Below are 22,791 nucleotides of genomic sequence, written 5' to 3' on the forward strand. Positions count from 1 at the left end.
CTGTATATAATAAAATTTGTTTCCTATACTTTGTTTATTTTTTTATTCCAAAACGTAATCTACTTTCTGGATAGCCCTCGTACCTCTTCTGAAACCAAAACTTGGGCATTCATCTCTCAATGGATTTCCCGATTTGGTATGCCTACTACTATCACTACTAATCAAGGTTGACTATTTCAATCTCATTTGTACTCAGCAATCACCTCTCTTCTTGGCATTCGCCATATCCGAACAACACCTTACCATCCATCTGGAAATGGGACGGTGGAATTATTTCACCGATCTCTGACTGTTACTTCTAGTCTTGCTTAGTGTTCGTACGTGTTTCAAAGAAGACATTGATAGCACTTGTGCCGAAATTGTCTATGGTGCAACCCCCCCGTCTACCTGGTAAATTCTTTCATCCAGAATCCCCACCAAGCATCGACCCTTCAACATTCCTTCAATGTTTATGTGATACTACGAGTAGCATCTCACCATCTCTGGCATCCACGCACAATAAATCAAGCTATTTTGTACATCCTACATTTGAGACATCTTCCCATGTGTTTGTGTGCAATGATGCTATTAAAACAACTTTGATGGCCCATTCAGAGTTGTGAAATGCACGCCTAGACATTTCACCATCCTGTGCAACGGCATACTGTCAGTAGTTGGGATAGATCGTCTTAAGCCAGCATTTCTGACACAAGATCCAATAACTTCTCCATCAACATTGCCAAAAGATGACCTAAATCCTGTTACTGAACAAACAAAAACTACCAGATCTGGATGAATAGTTAGATTTAACCCAAGATATTTTTAAGGTACCAATGGCACTTGGAGGAGGTAGTACTGTGACATTTTGGGTTACACCCAAGAAATGGTGCCACTTGTCAGGGAGAGAGTCGGTAGAGGTAAGCAAACGGGTCCAGGGCAGAACAGTTCTACCTGTGGTGTCATGGATGTCACATGCATTTACTCTTGCCTACATCCAAACTTATGTAACGTTAATGTATGCCTTTTTTGTTAATTGTAATCTTATGTTTAAATATAATTTTTTGTTTGTGATTACAGTCTTTATTTAATAATTTAGTGGAGTTTCAACATTTACACCAAGCATACCTATCTGCTGATGAAGAACCAGCGAGAACTCAGCGAGTTTGTAATGCTAAAGCATCTTAGCAAAAGCACAAAAATGTCACACACTTTGCATTCAAATAACTTAAAATTTGGAACTACTGTCTTTCTTTTTTCCTCCATTCATGATACAGATTAAAAATATAAAAAGTCTTACTCATAATTTCTGACTGTAAAGGAGGAAAAAAATTTACTCCAAAAAAAAAAAAAAAAAAAAAAAAAAACATAAATTCAGTTGAGAAAATTTTTGCTTTTGCACGAAAATATCATGTCTCATTCACATATAATCCATTCTAATGTAAAATATATTTGCAAGCTACTGAAGAAGCCTTTAATTGTGCCACCTAAAATTATTTTTAATTCTTAAAATAATAAATAAGTACTGAACATTAATAATATAAAAACTAACTATTCGACAAATACACACTGATTTAATAAATACTTATTCAATAAGTATTTTTTCAGTAGCCACAGATAAATATTGTTAAATTTTGTAATTACTCATACTTACAGCATTTGGATGACAATCGGAGCAATCTGGATCCTTTAGCATAATACTACGTGGATCAGTCTCCTTAAGCATATTTCCCTCAAACTGAGAAAATTCTAACAGCAGAGTTAAATTAATAACAATTGATAAATAATATCTAAAATGTAATAACAAGCTAATTACATTATATAAAAAACTAACGCAGGCATTTAACATGTACGTGAATTAACTTTTTTAAATACAAAAATTCAGCAAGCTTTTCCTTTCCATTCAGTTCATATACTTCGAAGAAGGAATAATTTTTTTAATAATTTATTTTTCAGTTTAAATAAACTGATAAAAAAGGGAGGATGAAATATTCAAAATAGCAAGATAAAAAAAATTATGGAAATTTTTTTGTCAGAAAAATAATAAAAACAATAAGAATTTTAAAAAGTCAGTGGTATTATTTTGGTTATTCATTCACATGAATACAATTTTGAATTACCGCTCCTTTAAACCATACCCTATTTCAAATACATCTATTTTGTTCACTAAAATTCACCATACATGTTAAATGTTTTTTAGGTTTAAAAAATATCACTTTAAAGTTAATAAAGTTAAAAAAGTAGATTCTAATCTCACCAGAAGGTCTAAATGACGCTGAAAACATTTTATTAAACATGTCTTCCACATGCTGAAAAATATCATGAGCATCTCCAATAAAATCTTCAAATGGATAATGAAATGAGTGTTCAAATACATCTGTTTTGTTATTTTCAGTATGCCCCTTTGAATCATAATCATTATCGCCTGGATTCCTGCACATAAAATTGAAATCTTTTACAAGTTTATACCAACAATGAGATTTAAAGCAGTACATAAACCATAACTGTATAACAAAACACTGTAGGGTATAATATTTCAGTTTGTATCTCATTTCTTTAACATATTATACGACATGGTAACTGAAAACCCCACTGTTATTAGTGTTCACCGACTTGGAATCAAATTCAAATTTTCAAGTGTTAATTTAGTTATTTAATATCTGTACTTATTAAAAATTTTAGAGCTCCCCTCTGAAATTTAACTACATAGTATAACTACAACTATTAATAGGAATTTTGCTCTCAACTAAAAAACTTCAAGTCAACGAAACTAAAGGAACATTTCCAGAGCTTTATATTGTAAAGAATTATCACATTTCCCTATAACTCTAGTGGTGTAAGAGGTTGGTTCAAATCATGGCAATCATGGCAAGTTCAAATCATGGCAAGTTTGGTATTGCACGAGCAGCTTATCAGGCCATAACTAGAACAACAGCTGACCTACATTGTATTTGCCTTTGGTTATGAGTATCAGCCATGTCATTTGGACTTGACTAATTCCATCTTTGATATTGGTTATAGGGGTGGACTTTCACACATTTTAAAAAAAAAAAAGTTTTAGAGAGTTTTATTGGTATTGTGAAAATCGTTCGCTTTCAAGTGGTCATTCCCACGCAAGGAAGTAGCTTGCACTCACTCACACACTGCTTCCTAGAGTTGAGAACTTCTCAGAATCATTGTGATGTCACTAAAGTTCTGAGCTGTGGCAGTGGGAGCCGAATGTGTACAATGCACTAAACACGTTTAGTCTTGTGTTAGAGTACATGTCAATGTGTTGTGTGCTTTGCCAGTTCATTTGTTCATGTTTTAAATATTTCACCCATATTAATTTATAAACATCAGCGATAAAAGAGAAATTGCAGTGTTGACACAAAGAAATGAAGGAATCATAAATTCCATACAATTGAGACAAAGATGGAAAAAGCAGTGAATCTTTTGCTTCAATCAACCATTTGTATGATATAAACAGGTCTACAATATGTTCAGTCTTGAAAAACAAGAATAAAATTAAGAAATACATTCAAAATAACAGAAATATATTTTCAAAGATTATTTCCAAAAGACACAGCATGGTGATGGATGAAACGGATAGATCTTTGTCATCATAGACTGATGATCAACATCAAAACAACGTCCCTCTGAGTTTTTCAATTACACAAGCTCAGGGTCTTAGTTTACATAAAGATTGGAAGACTTGATTAAAAGAAGATTCTAACACAAAGTTTCAAGCACATAAAAGCTGATTCAACAAATTTAAAATGAGGTTTAGAGTAGATTTAAGGGTGTCTCTTGCATTATCGTTAAGTTGTTTCATTTATCACCAAGCTGTTGTTTCATTTATGGTAACGTGAGTTGTTGAATGCTATGGTAACACTATTATAAAGTAATTGGGGCTCTACTCTTACATGTGCCCTAAGATCACCAAATGTGGCAATATGCCTTCTGCGCTGGTTTTTGGCACGATTGCGTGTTGTATGGCAACTCTTTTGACGCTGAAAACTCTTTTGCCGGATTGGTTTAATTGCTCATTGGTTCGCGTTGTGCGTGTTTTGAAATGGCCTATGTTGCAATGAGAGAAGTAGTTGCAATAGGGTCTGGGAGATTATTTTTAGTGGCTTTGCATGATAGAAGTAAGGAAATGCTGATGCAGTGTATTAAAGAGTGGATTGAACCTTGTACAACTATTTTTTCGGATGGCTAGAAATCTTACAAGGATTTAGGAAAAGAAGGTTTTGAACATTCATTTGTGAACCATAGTATGAATTTTGTGGATAGCGAGTCTGTAATATATATACCGTAGAGAGTACGTGGCGGCATGTCAAAGCTACGTTCTGCTGTCCAAAGCATCCATTATGGTAAGTGCATTTTATTTTATTGTTTTTATTTTATAGAATGTTATGTTCATTGTTGTTTTACTATTTCTGTTGTTATTGTTGTTTTTTGAATTATTTGTAATTAATTTTAGTTATTTTGTTGATTTGTGTGCAATGCCTAGATTTTGCAACTCATAGACTTTTTTTAACTTTAAACAGAATGCTATGTAAATGGTATTCTTTGAAACTTATTGTTGTTATGTTAATTTATTAAACCAAGGTGTTCGTAGATTCCTTCGCTGGCTAGATTGTGCAATTCGTACAGTTTTTTTTTTTTTTTTTTTTTTTTTTTTTTAGTTAAAACGTATTGCTGTATACATGGATTCTTGTCAAAAATTGGTTAGAAATTTTATGTTTTTGCTATCTAAATTTTTTGTTTTTGTTTCGGATTTTTAGCTTAAATTGTGTGTTCAAAACGTGGTTTTTGAATGTGCGAAATCCGCGTTTTTGGAGACATATTAATCTTAAAGTTCGAAATGTAGACAAAAAATTTAGATAGCAATATGGCACCATGGAGTTTCTCGCCAAAAAGGTTTACTTAGTAGCCATTATAGATGTCCTGTTTGTACAAAGGAAATGTGTATCGTCGAACATCAGCGGATATTTTCGTGAATTTATGTGGTGATGCCAATATGCAGATTCAAGTTCAGATAATTTTAGGAAGTTTTTGGCTGCTGTTAAGGAATTGTGTTTGATTGAAGACACGGAAATTTGTAAATAAGGTAAGCGGCTATTTCCTTTGTGTAGTGCCAAGATGAATTTCCCTTTTTATGTTATTTCATTGTTTGATTTAAAATGTAGTTTATTGAGATTATATATTTTTTGTTGGCTGCTCCTTTGACTTTTTAAGTGAAAATAGATCAATATGTACATGGACAAAGTCAAAGGAGTGAGCAATGTCAAGTTTGTGGAATTCTCTGATTCTTTTTTAAGTGAAAATAGGTCAATGTGTGCATGGATACCAAGTTTGTGCAATTCTTTGACTTGTTATTTTGGCTTGGTGTAGAGGAGATTTTTGGCGCAAAAATCGGTATCTATGTACCACCAAAAATTGCCAAGGGGTACCCACAAATATAATTTTACCATTAATTCAATAAACATAGAAGGAAATAGAAAAAAGCACTTCAAAAACTGTTTACTGACAATGCTTTCTTTGAAACAACAACACTCTTTATAAGAGATAAGGAAAACACATTTGAACTAACAGTTGTCAACAGGCCTTCATTGGCGCTTTTTGTGGCCAAAATCGCTGCTACACAAAGCCAAAATAACATGTCAAAGAACTGCACAAAATCGGCGTCCATGTACCACCAAAAATCGCCAATTTTTGCCAAGGGGCACTTGGAAATATATTTTTACCAAAACGAGATATTCTTTACATAATATTAAATTGGTTAGAGTAGACTGCCAAGTTTGGCCAAGGGGTACCCTAAAATATACTTCTACCATTAAATCCACTAGAGGATCAGATGCTGCTGATCAAGAGGCTAAAAAAGAATTTATTTCCTCATTGTCCAAAATTATTATAGACAGAACATATTCTCTTAGCCAAATATTCAATGTAGACTAAATGGGTTTATTTTAGAAAAAAGTTCCCAAACCTACATTCTAAAGAAAAATCAGTTGTCCATGGACAAACTTTTTAAAATCTGATTAATATTGCTTTTGATGGAAACTTAGCAGGTAATTTAAAATTGAAGCCAAGGTTAACATGAAGACAAAACAGCTACATGCTTAAGATGAAAGATTTTTAGAAAAGGAAAGTGGCTTTATTTTTCTTTCTTTGGGAGGAGAGGGGAAGAGAAAAATTCAAGTTACACATGGCAAAAACCACAGAAACTCCAGGCCTGTTCGTTGGAATTTAAAGTCTAGTCAAACTACCATGTGTTCAGTGATTCTAATATGGCATTATGTAAACATGGAAGTCATACATTTCATTGTACAGTCAAAAGTCGTTAATCCGGGACTTCAGCGATTCCGGATTATCGATTTTTCCGGATTATAGATCATCAGTTTAAATCTCGTAAGATGGCATGCAGAAATTCTAAAATTAAAAATATGAAACCGTAATTTATAAAATAAAGAACAATTATGATCTAAAGGGTATCAAAATTTACAAAAAAAAAGCTTAATATTTATTTGTTTACTTTATTAAACATTTCTTTCAATGTAAGTTGTTTAAGTTGCTTCGTTTTATGTGATAATACTTTCTCTTTTTCTATAAACAGACATAATTTTTTGTTCAGTTATAAAGTTCCGCAGTTCAAGTTCCGTAATTGATGTGCCGAGAATACCGACTAACTTGTCAATCGAAATTTTTTTTGTTTTCACTAACCTCTCTGTCACCTTCTTCATGTCTTTATCCATTTTTTGCAGCAATTCCACTTTTTGTTTGATGGACATTGAAACATATTTTCATTTTGCAGATCCTTTGGGAGTTCCAGCATCGGAAATTCTATTTGACATAATCGAAAGTTCAAGTTTACTTTTATAAAATTGCTCTGAGTCTGCAAAAAATAATAAGCCGGATCCAATTCGAAGATTAAGGTACAACGCAATCATCAACATTAACTGAAATAGATAATTAGATAATTTTAGCTTATACCATCCGTTATACATAAAACACGCACGCGAAAATGTATTCTGCGCTTGCGCACGCGCATATGCGCAATCGTAAAAGTCTTACGCGCACGTGCAAACGTTAATGCGCATGTATCAACGCGGCGCATGCGCAAAAAGTTTTTAGATCTGAGGTCCGAATTAATAACTTTTGACTGTATTTATATAAAACTCTCAATGTGATTTGTCTGATTTAATCAGATACATCAAATTTTATTTCAAAAATTTTAATCCCTTTTAGCATAAACATTTAGACAGTCAGAAATTAGAAGCAGTGTACATGGATATAGTGAAGAGTGTGAGCAATGCCATTTTTGTGCAATTCTGGGATTTTTTTTAAGTAAAAATAAGTCGGCGTGTACATGGTTTATGTGTATGTGTTATTTTGAAAAACGCGTAAGGAGTATGGTATTGTGCACTTTTTCCCAATTTTGCAGTGAATATTTGTCATGATTAAGCAGTTTTGTTAGATAAAATTTCTAGCATAAGTGTAATTCGGCTAGTAAATTGTTGGAAGAAGTGTTCAGTAGATAAAAAGAAAAGAAACATATCTTTACTTCGTGAAGACAAAATGGCGGCGGGAAAAAAAAATAGAGGGTTGCTGTAGGAGAGTTGGTCGCCAACTTTTCGCCAAAAAAACGCCAAGTTACCATAATGTAAAGATCAACCCCATATTGTAAAGATCAACCGAAATGAGAGATCATGTGATATGTCATGTGATATTAATGGATGAATTACGGTTCTTTAATCGGAAAAGAGGGGAAATCGGGGAAAAAATCTGGAAATTTTTTATTTGCCTTTATTCTGTGTTGTGTGAAACAGTGTTCGTTAATTTTTGGATCCCATGGCCCTAACTAAAATGAATTCGAAATGGGTATTTAGTGGGATTGAAAGGGGTAATAAGTGTTTAAGGTTGTGCGAGATAGATGTAAAGATGTTTTATTAAGTTATTTATTTTACTTGGTACCTTAGTGTGAACTATAAGTATGATTTTAAATATCCTGAAACGGAAATAAGAAAAGTTTATCGGACACGTAATCAAGATTATGAAGAAGAATAGGTAAGTTAGTATTTTTAATTATTTGAGGATATTATTTTTATGCATTGTTCTAAATGTAAGGTGGAAGTAAAGTAATTTGCGTAAACGTGCATGGAAATAATTTAAATATTTGACACTAAGTATTTGTAACCATTTGTAATGAAGTAAAGGTATGAATTAGTTAGTGATGTTTGTAATATAATAGATAATGTAGAGGTAAAAGTTTTTGGATATTTTATTTATTTTATATGTGGAAATTTTCATATTTGGAAAGGGTATAAACTTTTTTGCGATCAGGTAATTTCATATATGTTCTTTTTACCGGATTTAAAGATTCAGAAAATTGTCATGTATTTTCGTGAAATTTTTCTAATTTATGAGAAAAAAGCAGTGTACATGGATATAGTGAAGAGTGTGCGCAATGCTATTTTTGTGCAATTCTGGGATGTTTTTTTAAGTAAAAATAAGTTGACGTGTACATGGTTTAGCGATATTTTAATTAAATGATAGTTATTTTGTGAATTTCATGTTTGTAGGAATTTGGTATACGTTTAAGTTGAAGTAAACATGCATGGAAATAATTTAAATATTTGACACTAAGTATTTGTAATGCTTGCGGTATGAATTCGTTGGTGACGTGTATAATATAATAGATGATTTAGAGGTAAAAGTTTTTGGATATTTTATTTATTTTATATATGGAAATTTTCATATTTGGAAAGGGTATAAACTTTTTTGCGATCAGGTAATTTCATATATGTTCTTTTTACCGGGTTTAAAGATTCAGAAAATTGTCATGTATTTTCGTGAAATTTTCTAATTTATGACAAAAAAGCAGTGTACATGGATATAGTGAAGAGTGTGCGCAATGCCATTTTTGTGTAATTCTGGGATGTTTTTTTAAGTAAAAATAAGTCGGCGTGTACATGGTTTATGTGTATGTGTTATTTTGAAAAACGCGTAAGGAGTATGGTATTGTGCACTTTTTCCCAATTTTGCAGTGAATATTTGTCATGATTAAGCAGTTTTGTTAGAGAAAATTTCTAGCATAAGTGTAATTCGGCTAGTAGATTGTTGGAAGAAGTGTTCAGTAGATAAAAAGAAAAGAAACATGTCTTTACTTCGTGTAGACAAAATGGCGGCGGGAAAAAAAAAATAGAGGGTTGCTGTAGGAGAGTTGGTCGCCAAATTTTCGCCAAAAAAATGCCAAGTTACCATAATGTAAAGATCAACCATATTTTCTTGGTAAAACTGGATATTACGGGCCAGTTTGGGAAGTTTTCGAAAAACTGGTAATTCGCCAAATAGGTTATAATTGTGCATTTTAGAAAATCGCTAACTCATTAAATTGCCACATTAGATGGTTGAGGTTTTGAACGAATCCTGTAAACATGCAAAGGATTCATATCAAAAACAGAAGTTCGAGAAAAACAACGAAAAAGAATTTGAAAGTTAATAACTATGTATTTTATGGGATCAAGAATATTAAGATTTTCCATAATATCATATACCATTTTTGAGACGGTAGCAAAAGGGTGTAAAACACTTTATCACAAAATTTAAGAAATTGTAACAAGCAGTAAAAGAGCAATAAATAATAGGAAAATATTGATTCATATATAAACTGAAACTTTTGAAACATGAGCCATAGTATAGTAAAAAAAAAAAAAATTGGCTTAACAGTTTTTAACTACATAATCTATATTTTTACAATACATTTTAATTTATAATAAACAGTAGAAAAACACATTTGTTTATATCTATACTAAAATTTAACAATACAATGCAGATAAAATTCAAAATGGTGCGCTCATTTCAACAATGTGCTTAATCGCATATAATGTACTTACATCTAATGAGGATTACTTTTATTATAGTTTTCAACTGCATTAATCAATCATTCACAATAAACTGATTCGTGCATTTCTGAGCCCACAAGTATGTTAGTTGAAGGATGAGACTCACAGATATTCATCCCTCAGAAAATCAAGCGCCCTTTTACAAATTCCTTTTGACCTCGTGCTTGGAAGGACCGGACAAACAACACCTCTAATCACAAAAATCTGTCGCATCTTTCAACTAATTTCATACTATTTTTACATGCACATTCGTAAACTTTTGAAATTAATAAAATAATCCATTTGGTTCATGTCCGTGGTCAGAAGCCATCATAGCGGTGCACTCACCGACTCATCCACTATTCTATCGCACACCTTTCGCCCTTATCTTCTAACCAAATCAAATAAGCAAAATCAGTTAGAGTTGACTTTAGGGTGGTATTATCGCGAAATTGTTGTTTCATTTATCGTCAAGTTGTCTCATTTATGAAAACCTGAGTAGTTGAATGCTATGGAAATGCTATTATGACATAACTGGTTGCGGTGCATTGAATCATGGGAAAAAATTTGGAAAGTGTGTGTCGGATTTTGGGTAAGAGCTTGTGTATGATGGATTAGTATGTTTTTATTTTGTGGTTTACATGGTAAATTGGCTGAATGTGGTAAGATTAATTTGAAGTTTCTGTAGGATTTGAAACGAAAGGAAAAAAAACATTAATTGACTGATGTGTAAATGAAGGTTTACTTAGTAGCCATTATTAAGTGTCCTGTTTGGAGGAAAGAAATGCGTATGGTCAAACATCGGATATTTTAGAATGGAGGATATATTTTACTCTTATTTTTTTGAATTTATGTGGCTACACCAGTATACAGATTCTAGTTCAGATAATTTTAGGAATTTGGATGCTGTTAAGAAATTGTGTTTGACTGAAGATGTGTAAATTCGTAAATAAGGTAAGTGAATATTTCCTTCGTGTAGTACTAAAATGAATTTCATTTTTTATGTTATTTTATTGTTTGATTTAAAATGTAGTTTATTAAGATTATATATTTTTTTCTTGGCTGCTCCTTTGACTTTTTAAGTAAATATGGACAATATACGATGTGTACATGGACAAAGGGAGTGCGCAAAGCCTAGTTTGTGAAATTCTCTGATTTTGTTAAGTGAAAATAGGTCGATATGTACATGAATAAAGTTAAGAGAGTGCGCAATGCCATTTTTGTCCAATTCTGGGATTTTTTTTTAAGTGAAAATAGGTCGATGTGTACATGGATACCGAGTTTGTGCAATTCTTTCTCTTGTTATTTTGGCTTTGTGCAGTGGCGATTTTTGACCAAAAAATCTCTACTATGTTAGCCAAAATAACAAGTCAAAGAATTGCACAAACTCGGTATCCATGTACCACCAAAAACTGCCAAGTTTCGCCAAGGGGTACCCTAAAATATACTTTTACTGCAAAATCCACGCACTCAACGCTTTTGACACCAGACATTTTGCATACACTATCAAAATAAAGAATACGAATATTCAAAAAGTGCAGTTGAATAATATAAACTGTAACCCTAAAGATTTTGGGCACTTCTCCATTTTGCCGGTGCAAACGATAAAAGTCGCCAATAATGGTACAACTGATGCCAAACGGAATATCTTCGCTGGTAACCTTTTACACTTCATTTCAAAACAAGTTGCAGCCATTTCTTATCAGATTAATTGTTTCTTTCAATACTGGCATACAATTACATAGAATTTTTACCAGATAGTTCAATTTTATGCCCCAAGGCCATTTGCGGTAATTAAGTCAATTAGGATGCAATTAGGAAGGTGAAAATATAGAAAAGGAAAAGTCAAGGGTTAAATTCATCAATTCTAATGAGAATGCACTAGCAAAGTAAAGTACCGCGGTTTTACATCATTTCTGAGTAAGCTATTCGTAAGAATTGAAATAATTCTTGCATTTAAACTTGTATTCCAAATTAAGATTTAACTTGAAATTAATGTAGACAATTACCAAGGGAATTTGATTTTTATAGCGTAGTTTACGTGAGATGAGTTCACTTGGGATCATGCGATATGAAACTGGAAATCAGGATGTTGTACCATGAAAGCATAGTAAATTCTTAAATTAATGTCTTTTTTACAAAATTTTAAATATTAAAATGTTTATGGCTTCAAAATAAAAATTTCTTAAAACTAACATTTGTTAACATCTTTTATGTGTATACTGTGGGTTGTAGCTAATAAAGGCTGCTTGGCGAGATTTGCGCCTGCGAAACGGAAAAGTACCCGATTTTCATTACGACAAAAAAAAAAAAAAAAAAAACTGGGGGTTGCCAGATTTGGCACAATTTCGCTCAACTTGGAGACAGGCCCATAATCTCCAGTCTGGCCCTTTACTCTAAAGGAATCATACAAAATTCCTAAATCAGGAAGATTGTTCATTTGATTTTAGTAAAAAATTCGTGGGATAAACTAATTAGCTATCAACATGAAAGATACCGTTTAATTCCAAATTTTGTGGTAATTATTCTGTGTTGGAGGATTGACTTATACACGGCAGGCAGCCACAGAATTATAATAATAAAGATCCATTACACTTTGAAGTTGGAATTCAAAATGATTTCTTTAACGTTGGCCATTACTTCATTTGAATCCTTCCGAAAATTAGTTTCTTAGGTGACTGCCTATGTTCACACCACATATATTCTAATCTTGCATAACGCAATTTTATTATATAACTGAGATATTTATCACAGATTTATAAGCTCTGGAAAAGCGTTATTTTACATTTTGAATTAAGTACGTACATTGTTGGGAATCCTGGTGTTCCAAAATACCTTTGATAAAACCACTTGAAATCCATGAATAACAGACTTCTAACCAAAAAATTTGTAGAATATCAAAAAACTTCTAAATAGATAGACAGACAAGTATACAGATGTCTCGTTTTGCACCCGCTAAGTCTTTAAGCCCATAGGGCGAAAAATCAAGCTTAGTTGCGAAGGGAAGGTACCACACAGGAGCGCAGTGGCTGATTGCACCGACGGATGCGAATAGAAAAGGCCCGTCCACACGAGTATGCTCGCAACGTAGTTAACGCAACATTTTTTTCGCCGGCGTAAATTTGTGTTACGCATAAGACGAAAAACTGAGTTCGCTCCTGTTCAGTTTTTACGTCCGTAACGTAAATGAACAGCCAATAGCCGAATGAGTTCTTATCACGTGTCATAATCGGTAAATCTTCTTGCTTACCCGTTTCAATATGGCGTCAGAACCACACAGAGATGAGTTTTTGCTTAGAAATATCATAACTGTATACAGCAAAAAAATAATCAACATTGTTCACGCCATCCTCAGATTTCTCAAACCATACATATTGGTATAAATTTCAAATTCTCATTAAAGGGGAAAATGTGTATTTATAAAGCAATGATCCGACCAGTATATCGATATGCTTCACCGTAAGTAGAAGGAACCTAAATAAATTACAGTTTCTACGAAATCAAAGTTTCTGCCTTACAAAATTCTCCATAATTATTATAAATATTCGCTATATCATGTGTAATAAGGAGCTCTTTAAATATCTCAATATTAAATACACAGAAAACTAACTTCAGCAATATAACAACTTCTAAAATAAAGCAGTTGACTGTGAAAGAGTATTCAATAAAATACAATTATGAAATTTTGGAGGAAAGTTACAACTTGGGTCATACGACAATCATTTCCTGAATATTAATTAAATTACCTTTGTGACGACTTCTACTTGTTACATTAATTTTCGCAAACACTGCTGTTACAGATAGCTGAGTGGTCAGCGCGCTGCATTGCAAATGGAAAGGTGGCAAGTTCGAATCTCACCCGTACACAGTGTATAATTCAGTTTAGCATTTCTCATTTTGAAACGTTATATATAATCATGAATCATTATATTCTTATTTTACCTATTATTATTAATGTTTTCATTTATTCATTTTTTATTCATTATTATTATTGTTTTAAATTTATTTTAAAAATGTGCATTGCAAACGAAACCCTTATGTAATGATATAGCTGCATCTCTTTATCATATATCATCTATAAATTATCTATTTATTTTTACTTTATTGCATATTTTATAATACACATAATTTCTCATAAGCTGCCCAAACCTCATTTTAAATTCAAAAATAAATAAAAAGAAAAACAAAAGACCAAGGGAGAGGGAGTTTAAAAAATATGAAGTTGATTCTATTATATGGTGGATGGTGTAAGAAAAAAATTAAAAATACAAACAGAATTTTTGTTAAATAAAAATTTAAAAAAATTAATACGTAAAAGAGCTGTATTAACATCAAGTGTCATCCACTAAAATTTTCAAAAATTGTATTGATATATGAATAAAAAGTATTTTATTAACGATTGAAAATTTGAACAAGATAAACGGAGAGTGTGAGCTAATAGATGGAATTTAAAAATTCCGGATATTCATTTCGCAAACGAGGCAGTAAAGAAAAAAAATCTCTTTGAACAGAGAACAGAAATCTTTAGGATCCATTCTCGCCATATTTTTTTTTTTCCGGTTTTACCTCTGCTTAATGAAGTAAAGTTTCAGCTATCAAAAAATCATCTGATTCGGTCAACTTGCCGCAAACATATAGAAGCACAGCTAAGTAACAAGATACAGCACCGTTTGACGCTATATTACAGCGCCACTTGATCTTTGCGCAAAATAATTCTATTGGTTAAACGCACTCTTCGCAAGCGTACTCGTTTGGACGCCGTTTCGCTGGTAACGTAAAAGCGCGTTCGTCAGCTACGTCGCGAGCGTACTCGTGTGGACGGGCCTTCTGAGAGGCTATTTACATTACCTACGTTCGCTCATGCGCACAGTCAGCCCTAATACCCGCATTTTACGCCGATTTCCGTAAGGCAGGCGATAGCGAGAGCGAAGATTGTTAACCCTAACTCAGCAATAGAAATGGTTGTTAATAGTTCACCAGTAAGAGAATAATTTGCAAGTAATAATTATCAGTTACAAAGACGAGCTCAATGTATCAGCATGTAACGTTCAGGAAATGATTAGATAAAATATGGATTAAGTTATGTAGTGATGGTTCTAACTGCAAGCGAGGACTTATAATTAGTTAAAAAGTCTTTAATGTATTGACAAAAAGGCTATAGAATATTACTTAAATTCGTTTATTTAACTGAGAAATTTTTATGCAAACTTAGACCCTAAACTTATAGCATAGGACTGTCAGAATTTAATATTCATTAAGAAAACTTTCTGAACATTATAATATTCTTATATATTCATTGCTTTTTCAGTATCCACACATGTTTAGAGGTTCAAATGCCATATTTCAAAATCAAAGTTATTTATGAAATAAAACCTTATAAAATCTGATAAATCACTTGTGTGCGCAAATTTTCAAATCTAAATCTCTTAGATCTCTTCTGTCTTTTAAATTACATCCCATTATTTATTTAATGTAATTTATTAATGTGTTTGTTCTAATTTTTCAAAGTTCTTTGAAATACTTTTTGTGTCCTGAAAATGCAAAGTATTTCCATAAAAAAATAAACAGGCACACAAAATTGTTAATAACCAGTATTATATGATTAATCATTCATTTAATAGTTGAGATAATAGCTTTTAACTTATTTCATGTCTAAATTTTCTACACAGAAATCTTCTGTCTAATTTTTATTATCTTTTTTCAGACAATTTTCAAAGAGGAAGGAATTAAAGTCTTGATTGTGCAAAACACATCTTTGAAGCTAAATCTATTCTAAGAAGTACAAAAAATTTAAACAAGATTTTGTCCACCTTCCGAAATCAATCCTTTAAACTATTCCAACCGTTCAGGAAAACGATAAACATTGTGAAGATAAAAATATTCCTTTTATATATAGTTTAATAAAAGGAATTGTGTTCCTTTTATTAAACTACGGAGTATATTGTAATATTTATACTCCGTGATCCGTTCTTTTCGATTGGGTTAAAATGACGGATCCGACAATTCAATGCGCATGCGTGGTTGATGTTGGTGCGAATAGCTCAAGCGCCTTATCGCACTAATGGTGCGAATAGCATCGGCCAGTGCTTTCGCCTAGCTACCCCGCGTTGGTGCCAGTTCACTGAACTTGCATTAGATCTTTTTATCTGGACTGCTTGTTCTTAGGATTTTTATTTTATTGTTGATATCAAGAATCAAGGAAATATTTTTCACAAATTAATTCTATTCCAAATTTTATGAATGATGACTGCCCTCCAAATTGAATTCTGGCCCTTTTTTAGACAAGAAATTTAAATAAAAAGACCTCCTATGAGTTTTTACCTTTTTTCTCATGGGGAAGGCATTATCTGAAAAGCTTTTATTTTTATAAATTATTAGTCTTCTATATTTTTCCTGTATTAGATGAACCCCTCTTTTGATGCAATTATTTTATCCCTGATGGTGGGGAGTTTTAAAGGCCTAGCCTAGCGCACTCCGTAAATTAACTTCCTTGATCCTTGATCCTTGATCTCTCACACACACACACAGATCGTATTTTATTCTCGAGTGTCAAGATGTAGAAACATCTTTCTACTCGACTTCTGATAAAGATCGGGAGGGGGGAGAAAGAGAAGGGTGAAAGGAGTGTGAGAGGCGGATGAAAGAGAGTGAGGTCCACGCTAGCGGCGGCGAAAAATGGGCGTGTCAAGTTCAGTGTCATTATAAGATGAAGCCGCGGGTTTGATCCTTGATCAAATTCACTATTATTATTAACTAATGTCATTATACTCCGTGGCTCTTAGTAACAATTGCATTAAATTTTGTCTTTAACTGATGGCAACACTTAAATTCTGAGAAGCCGTGTAAATTCAAACTTCCGGTTAAACTGCTAATTTTACTCCTTTTTTTTTTTTCATTTGTCTGGAAATACGTGTATTTTTACTTTTTAATGTTGCGGCACATCCGGTAATGGTAATGACCCTTTCGTTTTGAGCAAACGGTAAGAAAGAAGTACGTGGCGTGGTGGAAAACTGGTTTCTTGGCGTCGATTTGATTGTAATGTAAATCTGTCGTTATCAACACTTTAACAATCAAAACAGCATAGCTCTGAGGAGTGTGATTATTATGCATAAAGAAGAGTATGTTATCATCTTTTTATTTTTATAAGCATTTAATGGTTAATATAATTGTCCATACGAAGCAAGCTGTATCTTTAAGTTATATTTTTGCAACTGCAATTATTTTTGTATCCAGGCAAATTTGTATGATATTCAGTATATAAGACAAAATTGACTTTTACCGTTCTAAAACTTTTAACTGGATCTAATTGATTTCCCCAATACTGCTGAATATCTGATACTGCTTTCTCTAAATTTGTCATGCGTGCTTTCTGTCCAATTTGTGCGGACCTTTTTGATGAGGACAGTTTAATGGTAGCTCCACCATGTGGACATGTTTTCCATGAGAATTGTTTATTGAAGTGGTTAATTGAATCGAGAACATGTCCAGATTGCCGCATCCGTGTAACTCAAGAAAAGATTATCAAGCTTTATTTTAGCAGTGTACAGAAGTGTGGTTCATTTAATGTAGAAAGTGCTACTGTCGAAAACGAAATTAACTGTTTAAAAGTTAAATTGAAAGAAAAAGACATGGAATTGAAAAAATGCCAAAATGAAAAAAATCAGCTTGTGTTGTATTGTGAAAAGGCAGAAAATCAAGTCTCAAAATTGGAACAAGAAAAGTATGAAAATGAATCTGAAATAAAACATCTGAAGTTAAAAGTAAAATCATTGAGTAAACTTGAAGTAAAAGTTCAGAAATTAGCGCAAAGAAATGCTGCTCTAAGTAATGATTTAGAACATCTGGACCATGTGCGAACAATAGTGTCTGCGTCTCAGCAAGATGTTGAAAATCTTATGAATAGCTATGGAGATGGACCTGGAGCTGTTCAACAAATTTCAATTTTTTGTTCCGTTTTGAAACGGGAACTACGTCAAGTTTCAGAGGCAAAGGCTCAACTCCAAAATGAAATCGCCAGTCTTAAAAAAGATTATGGCTTAGTTAATCAGCAATTAAAGAATGTATTGCGGCATAAAAAAACTCGTGATTCTTCACTTGCCAAGGAAATAAAAAAAGTTTTGTCACCTAAACGATCTATAACTATGCCTAGTACACCACGTGTTGGAGATCGTGGATCTAAGCAAGCAAGTTACAGAAGATCTTCATCTTCATTGACACCTATTTCAGTTCCTGTTGGTGATAAGAAAAGAAAAATGGACGTTGTCGTCCTTAATAAGGAAGTGGCCACAAGTTCCAGACCTGTGAAACATGCTACTTCATTAGTAGCAGCAAATTGCGTGAAATGTTCAAAACCAAAAGATGAGGACAGTGTTATTCAAACTGGATATAATGGTTTGGGGGGTCATGGTAGAATTTTAATTAGAGCTAGTTACCTGAAACTAAAAAAGCGGAGGCAATAAATTGCATGAAGATGTGATCTGCAATTTGGTACATACATTTATTATCTTTTTCTTCTAATAATATTACTAAGCTGTACTTGAAACTTCTCTTTATCGTATCTATGTGTCAAGTAGTAAAATGTAGTGCATTTGATTTTAACTTTTTTTTTAATGTTATACTAACCTGTAATAAAAAGTGTTTTTTAATTTTTTTAAAGATGCTATTGTCTTGTCTACGTATGCAACAGAATATAGTATTGATCTTAATTAATTAAAATATGCCATTTTACTGATTTGCCTAAAGAGCATTCAGTAATTTTATTGAATTTTGCAGTTCTATTTCTTAAAAAAAAAAAAACTAATTTATTTAAGTTAGTTAAGTAATTTTATTTGTACTTGCGTAAAATACTTTAGCTTTTGAATTTTACTTGAATGTATCTGTGTACTCATAAAAACTGTTACCACTATTATTTAATTATAGTTATGTTAGTATAGCAGTGTGGGTAAAAGTTACTTATGTGTGGTATTTTAGCTTTTGTATTTTATTTGAATATATAAATAATTTCATAAAAACTATGGCTGCTCTTATTACTTTCAAAGGATCATGGCATTCATATGCCAGTATAGCTGTGTTGATAAAAGTTAATTCTTAGGTGCAAGTTATTTTAAAAAGATCACCATGCTGTTTATAATTGGTGTGAGTCAGCAAATGTTATCAGTGTTTAAAAAAAAAAAAAAAAAAAAAAAGCAATTTAAAATATAAATTTAATTATTAAATGAGTTATATGATATGTGTAAAAAAAATATGCTTACTTTTTTTCGAAAAATCCTTCTGTGATTAATTTTCGTCCCCTCCCCCAAAAAAGACAGAGAAATGCACAAACTTGGCATTCTGCACTGGCCATGAAACTTATGTGTATTCTCCAACATAATGAAAACAAAAGAGGGCCTATGTGTTTACTATTTAAAAATAATAAATAGCAATAAAAATAGAGAATATATGACTGAGAAAGAAATATCCCGCAATTAAATTGATTTGATCTAATCTTTACTGTACGGTACCCCTTGGTTTTTTTCTGAAAAAATCGCCAAGTGATATTAATTGTTCGTGAAATCTGGAAGCCCGCTGCGCTTTTTTTAATAGTAACCCTTGGTAAAAGTATAGTTTAGGGTACCCCTTGACGAAACTTGCCGATTTTTGGCGGCACAGGGATACTGATTTTGTGCAGTTCTTTGACTCGTTATTTTGGCTTGCGAAGCGACGATTTTTGCGCAAAAATCGCCGCTACACAAAGCCAAAATAAGAAGACAATCGCACAAAATCGGTATCCATGTACACATCGACTTATTTTCACTTAAAAAAAAATATCCCCGAATTGCACAAAAATGGCATTGCGCACTCATTTGACTTTATCCATGTACACGTCGACCTATTTTCACTTTAAAAAAATCCCCGAATTGCACAAAAGTGGCATTGTGCACTCTTTTAACTTTATGCATGTACACGTCGGCCTATTTTCACTTAGAAAAATATCCCAGAATTGCACAAATTTGCATTGCGCACTCCCTTTACTTTGTCCATGTATACATCGATATATTTTCACTTAAAAAGGTCAAAGGAGCACCAAATTCTACAATATAGGCAAACAAAAAATACATAATCTCAATAAAATACATTTTAAACCAAGCAAAAAAATAACATAAAAAGGAAAAACATGTTATACATTTAAGCACTACCAAAAGCAAATATTCACTTACCATGATTTTCGAGTTCGCTTTGTACACCCAGAGCCATGTAAAAATCAAAATATCAATCATATGCAAATGACTTTTTTCAAACCAGGTACTCTTTCTGATCGAACACTTCACATAGTGACCATCTGAACCTTTCTTCCTACAAACCCATTCAAATCCATCGACACGGTTTTTACGTTCGACTAGACGATATCCTTCCTACATACAGGACACTTATAATGGCTACTAAGTAAACCTTTATTTATACACCATTCAATTAAAGGTCTTTTCTCCTTTCGCTCCAAATCATACAGAAACTTCAAATTAATCTTACTACATTCGGCCATTCTACCTTCTAAAGAATCAAACCAACACACACCACATAAACGCTTATAAAACATCCCATGATTCAAAATTTCCCAGAATCAGGCACCCGATTACGTCACAATAGGGTTTCCATAACATTCAACTACTCAGGCTACCATAAATGAAACAGCTTGGCGATAAATCAAACAACAACTTCGCCATAATACAAGGGGTACCTTAAAGTCTACTCTACCCGTAACCCTTTCATATGCACCTGGGTTTTTGGTTCTTACTATTCTTTTCAGTTGCTGTGTTTGCTTGCACCTGCGTGGTATGGTCTTGGATTTTGAACTTGCTATTATTTTGCTGTGGGTACCATAATTTGAGTATGTCCGAGGTGAGTAAGAGGATGGATGTTGATTAACAGCGGATGAGTCGAAAAATTAAATTGAATTGCTTACATGGAGGAGATAGTGGTGGGAAGCCTAAACGTATGCAGGTGAAAAAAAGGTAACTTAAAAAATTGACGTTTCATTTATTTATTCATCTCTGTGTGTTAAGTTTTGTTAAAAGATTTGTTGTTTAATGTTTTTATGTTAGGAAATGTGCATTTTTGGTTATTTATTCCTCTCTGTTTGTATATTTGTAGTTATTTATTCGGCTCTTTGTGAAGACAGCAGTGAATGTTTTCTGGTAACCATGATAGTTTTAGCTTCCTGATGTTGTTTTTCGATGTGTACATGGAGACTGAGTTTGTGTAAATCTTTGATTTTTTATTTTGGTTTTGTGTAGCAGCCATCTTGATATTGTCGCCAATCCTTCCCAGCCCTGATCTTGGCGTCAAAAAAGAAATGATTCGCCAAAGGGTAACGTAGAGTAAATTTTTATCGATTTGAGTTATTAAAAAAAAAAGGTATGGTTCACAAAATATCATTATAAAACAACGTAAGTATTAGGTGATTATAAGAATTCTGGGTACTATTCGGTTTTAAGGGCCGTAAAAAATCGCCAAACTATTGTTGATGCCAATGCTGCCAAAAATAATTGCGGCACGAAAGGAAGTATAATTGTGAATTACTATCTAAGATTGATGTTTTAATTTAGATGAAAGGTTAATTTCATATAATACTTTATTATTATTATTTATATGAAAGAAGCTAAACATGACTGAATGGAAGCATAAGAGTAAATAACTATTTCAGATCATTATTATAATTTATATAAAAATTGCTAAACATAACTGAATGGATGCCTGCATCGCTATTTCGCTACCGACTTATCGCTAAAGCACAATTTCATTTCGTTGATTGTTCAAATGTAATTTTCTATAATGAATGATGCCTTTTCTTTGAAAATATTCTCAGTAAAGTGCAGAATCGCTCACTCATTTGCTTGCCGCTTTTTACAAGGGTAAAAACGATTGAATTTTTGTCAATTTTCTTCTACATTTTAAGTGAAAATAGTTCGATGTGTAGATAAATTAAAGGGTGTGCGCAGTGCCATTTTTGTGCAATTCTAGGATTTTTTTAAAGTGAAAATAGGTCGATGTGCACATGGATACCGAGTATGTGCAGTTCTTAAAAATGCGTCAAGCAGTGGGTGATTCTGCACTTTACCCAAAATTCTATTGCTGACTTTTCATCATGGGCAGTCCCCAAATTGTTAAATCCGTAGGATATCAAAAAAGGATTTAAAAATTAAACTAGTATGTCAATGGCGTCTTAAGAAATATAGAACTATATAAACTTACGCAATCTGAAATCAACGCGTACGCTAGATTTGGCGGGCTGTTAAATGGGCGCGTTTGCTAGATTTGGCGCTTTTGTGCATACATTTTACATCAAAACCGAATAGTAACAATTCTGTTGCCATTCTTTTCTTTCCATCAATTAGCTATAAAATAGCATGTATTTTGCAGAAATTTAACTTTCAGGTTGTTTTCTCTCATATCAATAAAATTCCTAGTTCCTAGGAATGGAGTCCTTAAACTCCATTCCGGATATCAATTCCTGGACTATTTACAGGATTCCTTGCCAATGTGATTTACATTGGTTAAACGAAAAGAGCCTTAAAATTTCATGTTAAAGGACATGAGGCATATGTTAGGAAAAAGGAAACGCAGAAATCTGCTGTTGCTCAGCATTGTTGGAATGAAAATCACACTTTCCCAGGGGCGTAGCTAGAGGAGGCAAGGGGAGGCATATGTCCCCGGGTGCAGAATCCAAGGGGCGCCAAACTGATGTTACAACAATTTAGAATTAAATGTTTTCCATCCTTGGCAAGGGGCCCGAAATCTTCAGTTGTCCCTGGGCGCTGAAAACCCTAGCTATGACTTTGCACTTTCCATTTTTCTGCAGCCAAAATTATTCAGAAAACATCCTCCAGTGGTCAATTAGATTTTTTAGAAGCATTTCACATCCAAGAAAACATTTCCGTTCTAGTTAATGACCCCAATTGCAATCCATCTT

At 32.8% G+C, this 22,791-nt stretch overlaps 2 protein-coding genes across 2 annotated transcripts in view; one reads left to right on the forward strand and one right to left on the reverse strand.

Annotated features, from left to right (window-relative positions):
* Positions 1-12,808, reverse strand: part of LOC118201600 (uncharacterized) — a 41,908-nt gene extending 29,100 nt beyond the window's left edge. The window contains exons 1-3 of the mRNA XM_035373723.2: positions 12,651-12,808; positions 2,234-2,409; positions 1,631-1,725 (exon numbers count right to left, since the gene is read on the reverse strand). Of these exons, the coding sequence (XP_035229614.2) occupies positions 1,631-1,725; positions 2,234-2,409; positions 12,651-12,706 (327 nt within the window). The 5' untranslated portion in view covers positions 12,707-12,808. The remainder of the gene's footprint in view (positions 1-1,630; positions 1,726-2,233; positions 2,410-12,650) is intronic.
* Positions 12,809-16,538: 3,730 nt separating this feature from the next.
* Positions 16,539-18,500, forward strand: LOC118201599 (E3 ubiquitin-protein ligase TRAIP-like). Its single transcript, XM_035373722.2, has one exon. It carries the CDS (start codon positions 17,204-17,206, stop codon positions 18,302-18,304), a length of 1,101 nt encoding a protein of 366 aa, XP_035229613.1. The 5' UTR covers positions 16,539-17,203; the 3' UTR covers positions 18,305-18,500.
* Positions 18,501-22,791: the final 4,291 nt, after the last annotated feature.

Source organism: Stegodyphus dumicola, chromosome X1, assembly GCF_044657685.1.
Source record: "Stegodyphus dumicola isolate Sdum_Otavi_A_Nest chromosome X1, ASM4465768v1".
Lineage (NCBI taxonomy): Eukaryota > Metazoa > Arthropoda > Arachnida > Araneae > Eresidae > Stegodyphus > Stegodyphus dumicola.

What these genes read in the sequence shown, in the direction of transcription:
- LOC118201599 (XM_035373722.2), top strand. Translation starts at nt 17,204, where the DNA reads ATGCGTGCTTTCTGTCCAATTTGTGCGGACCTTTTTGATGAGGACAGT.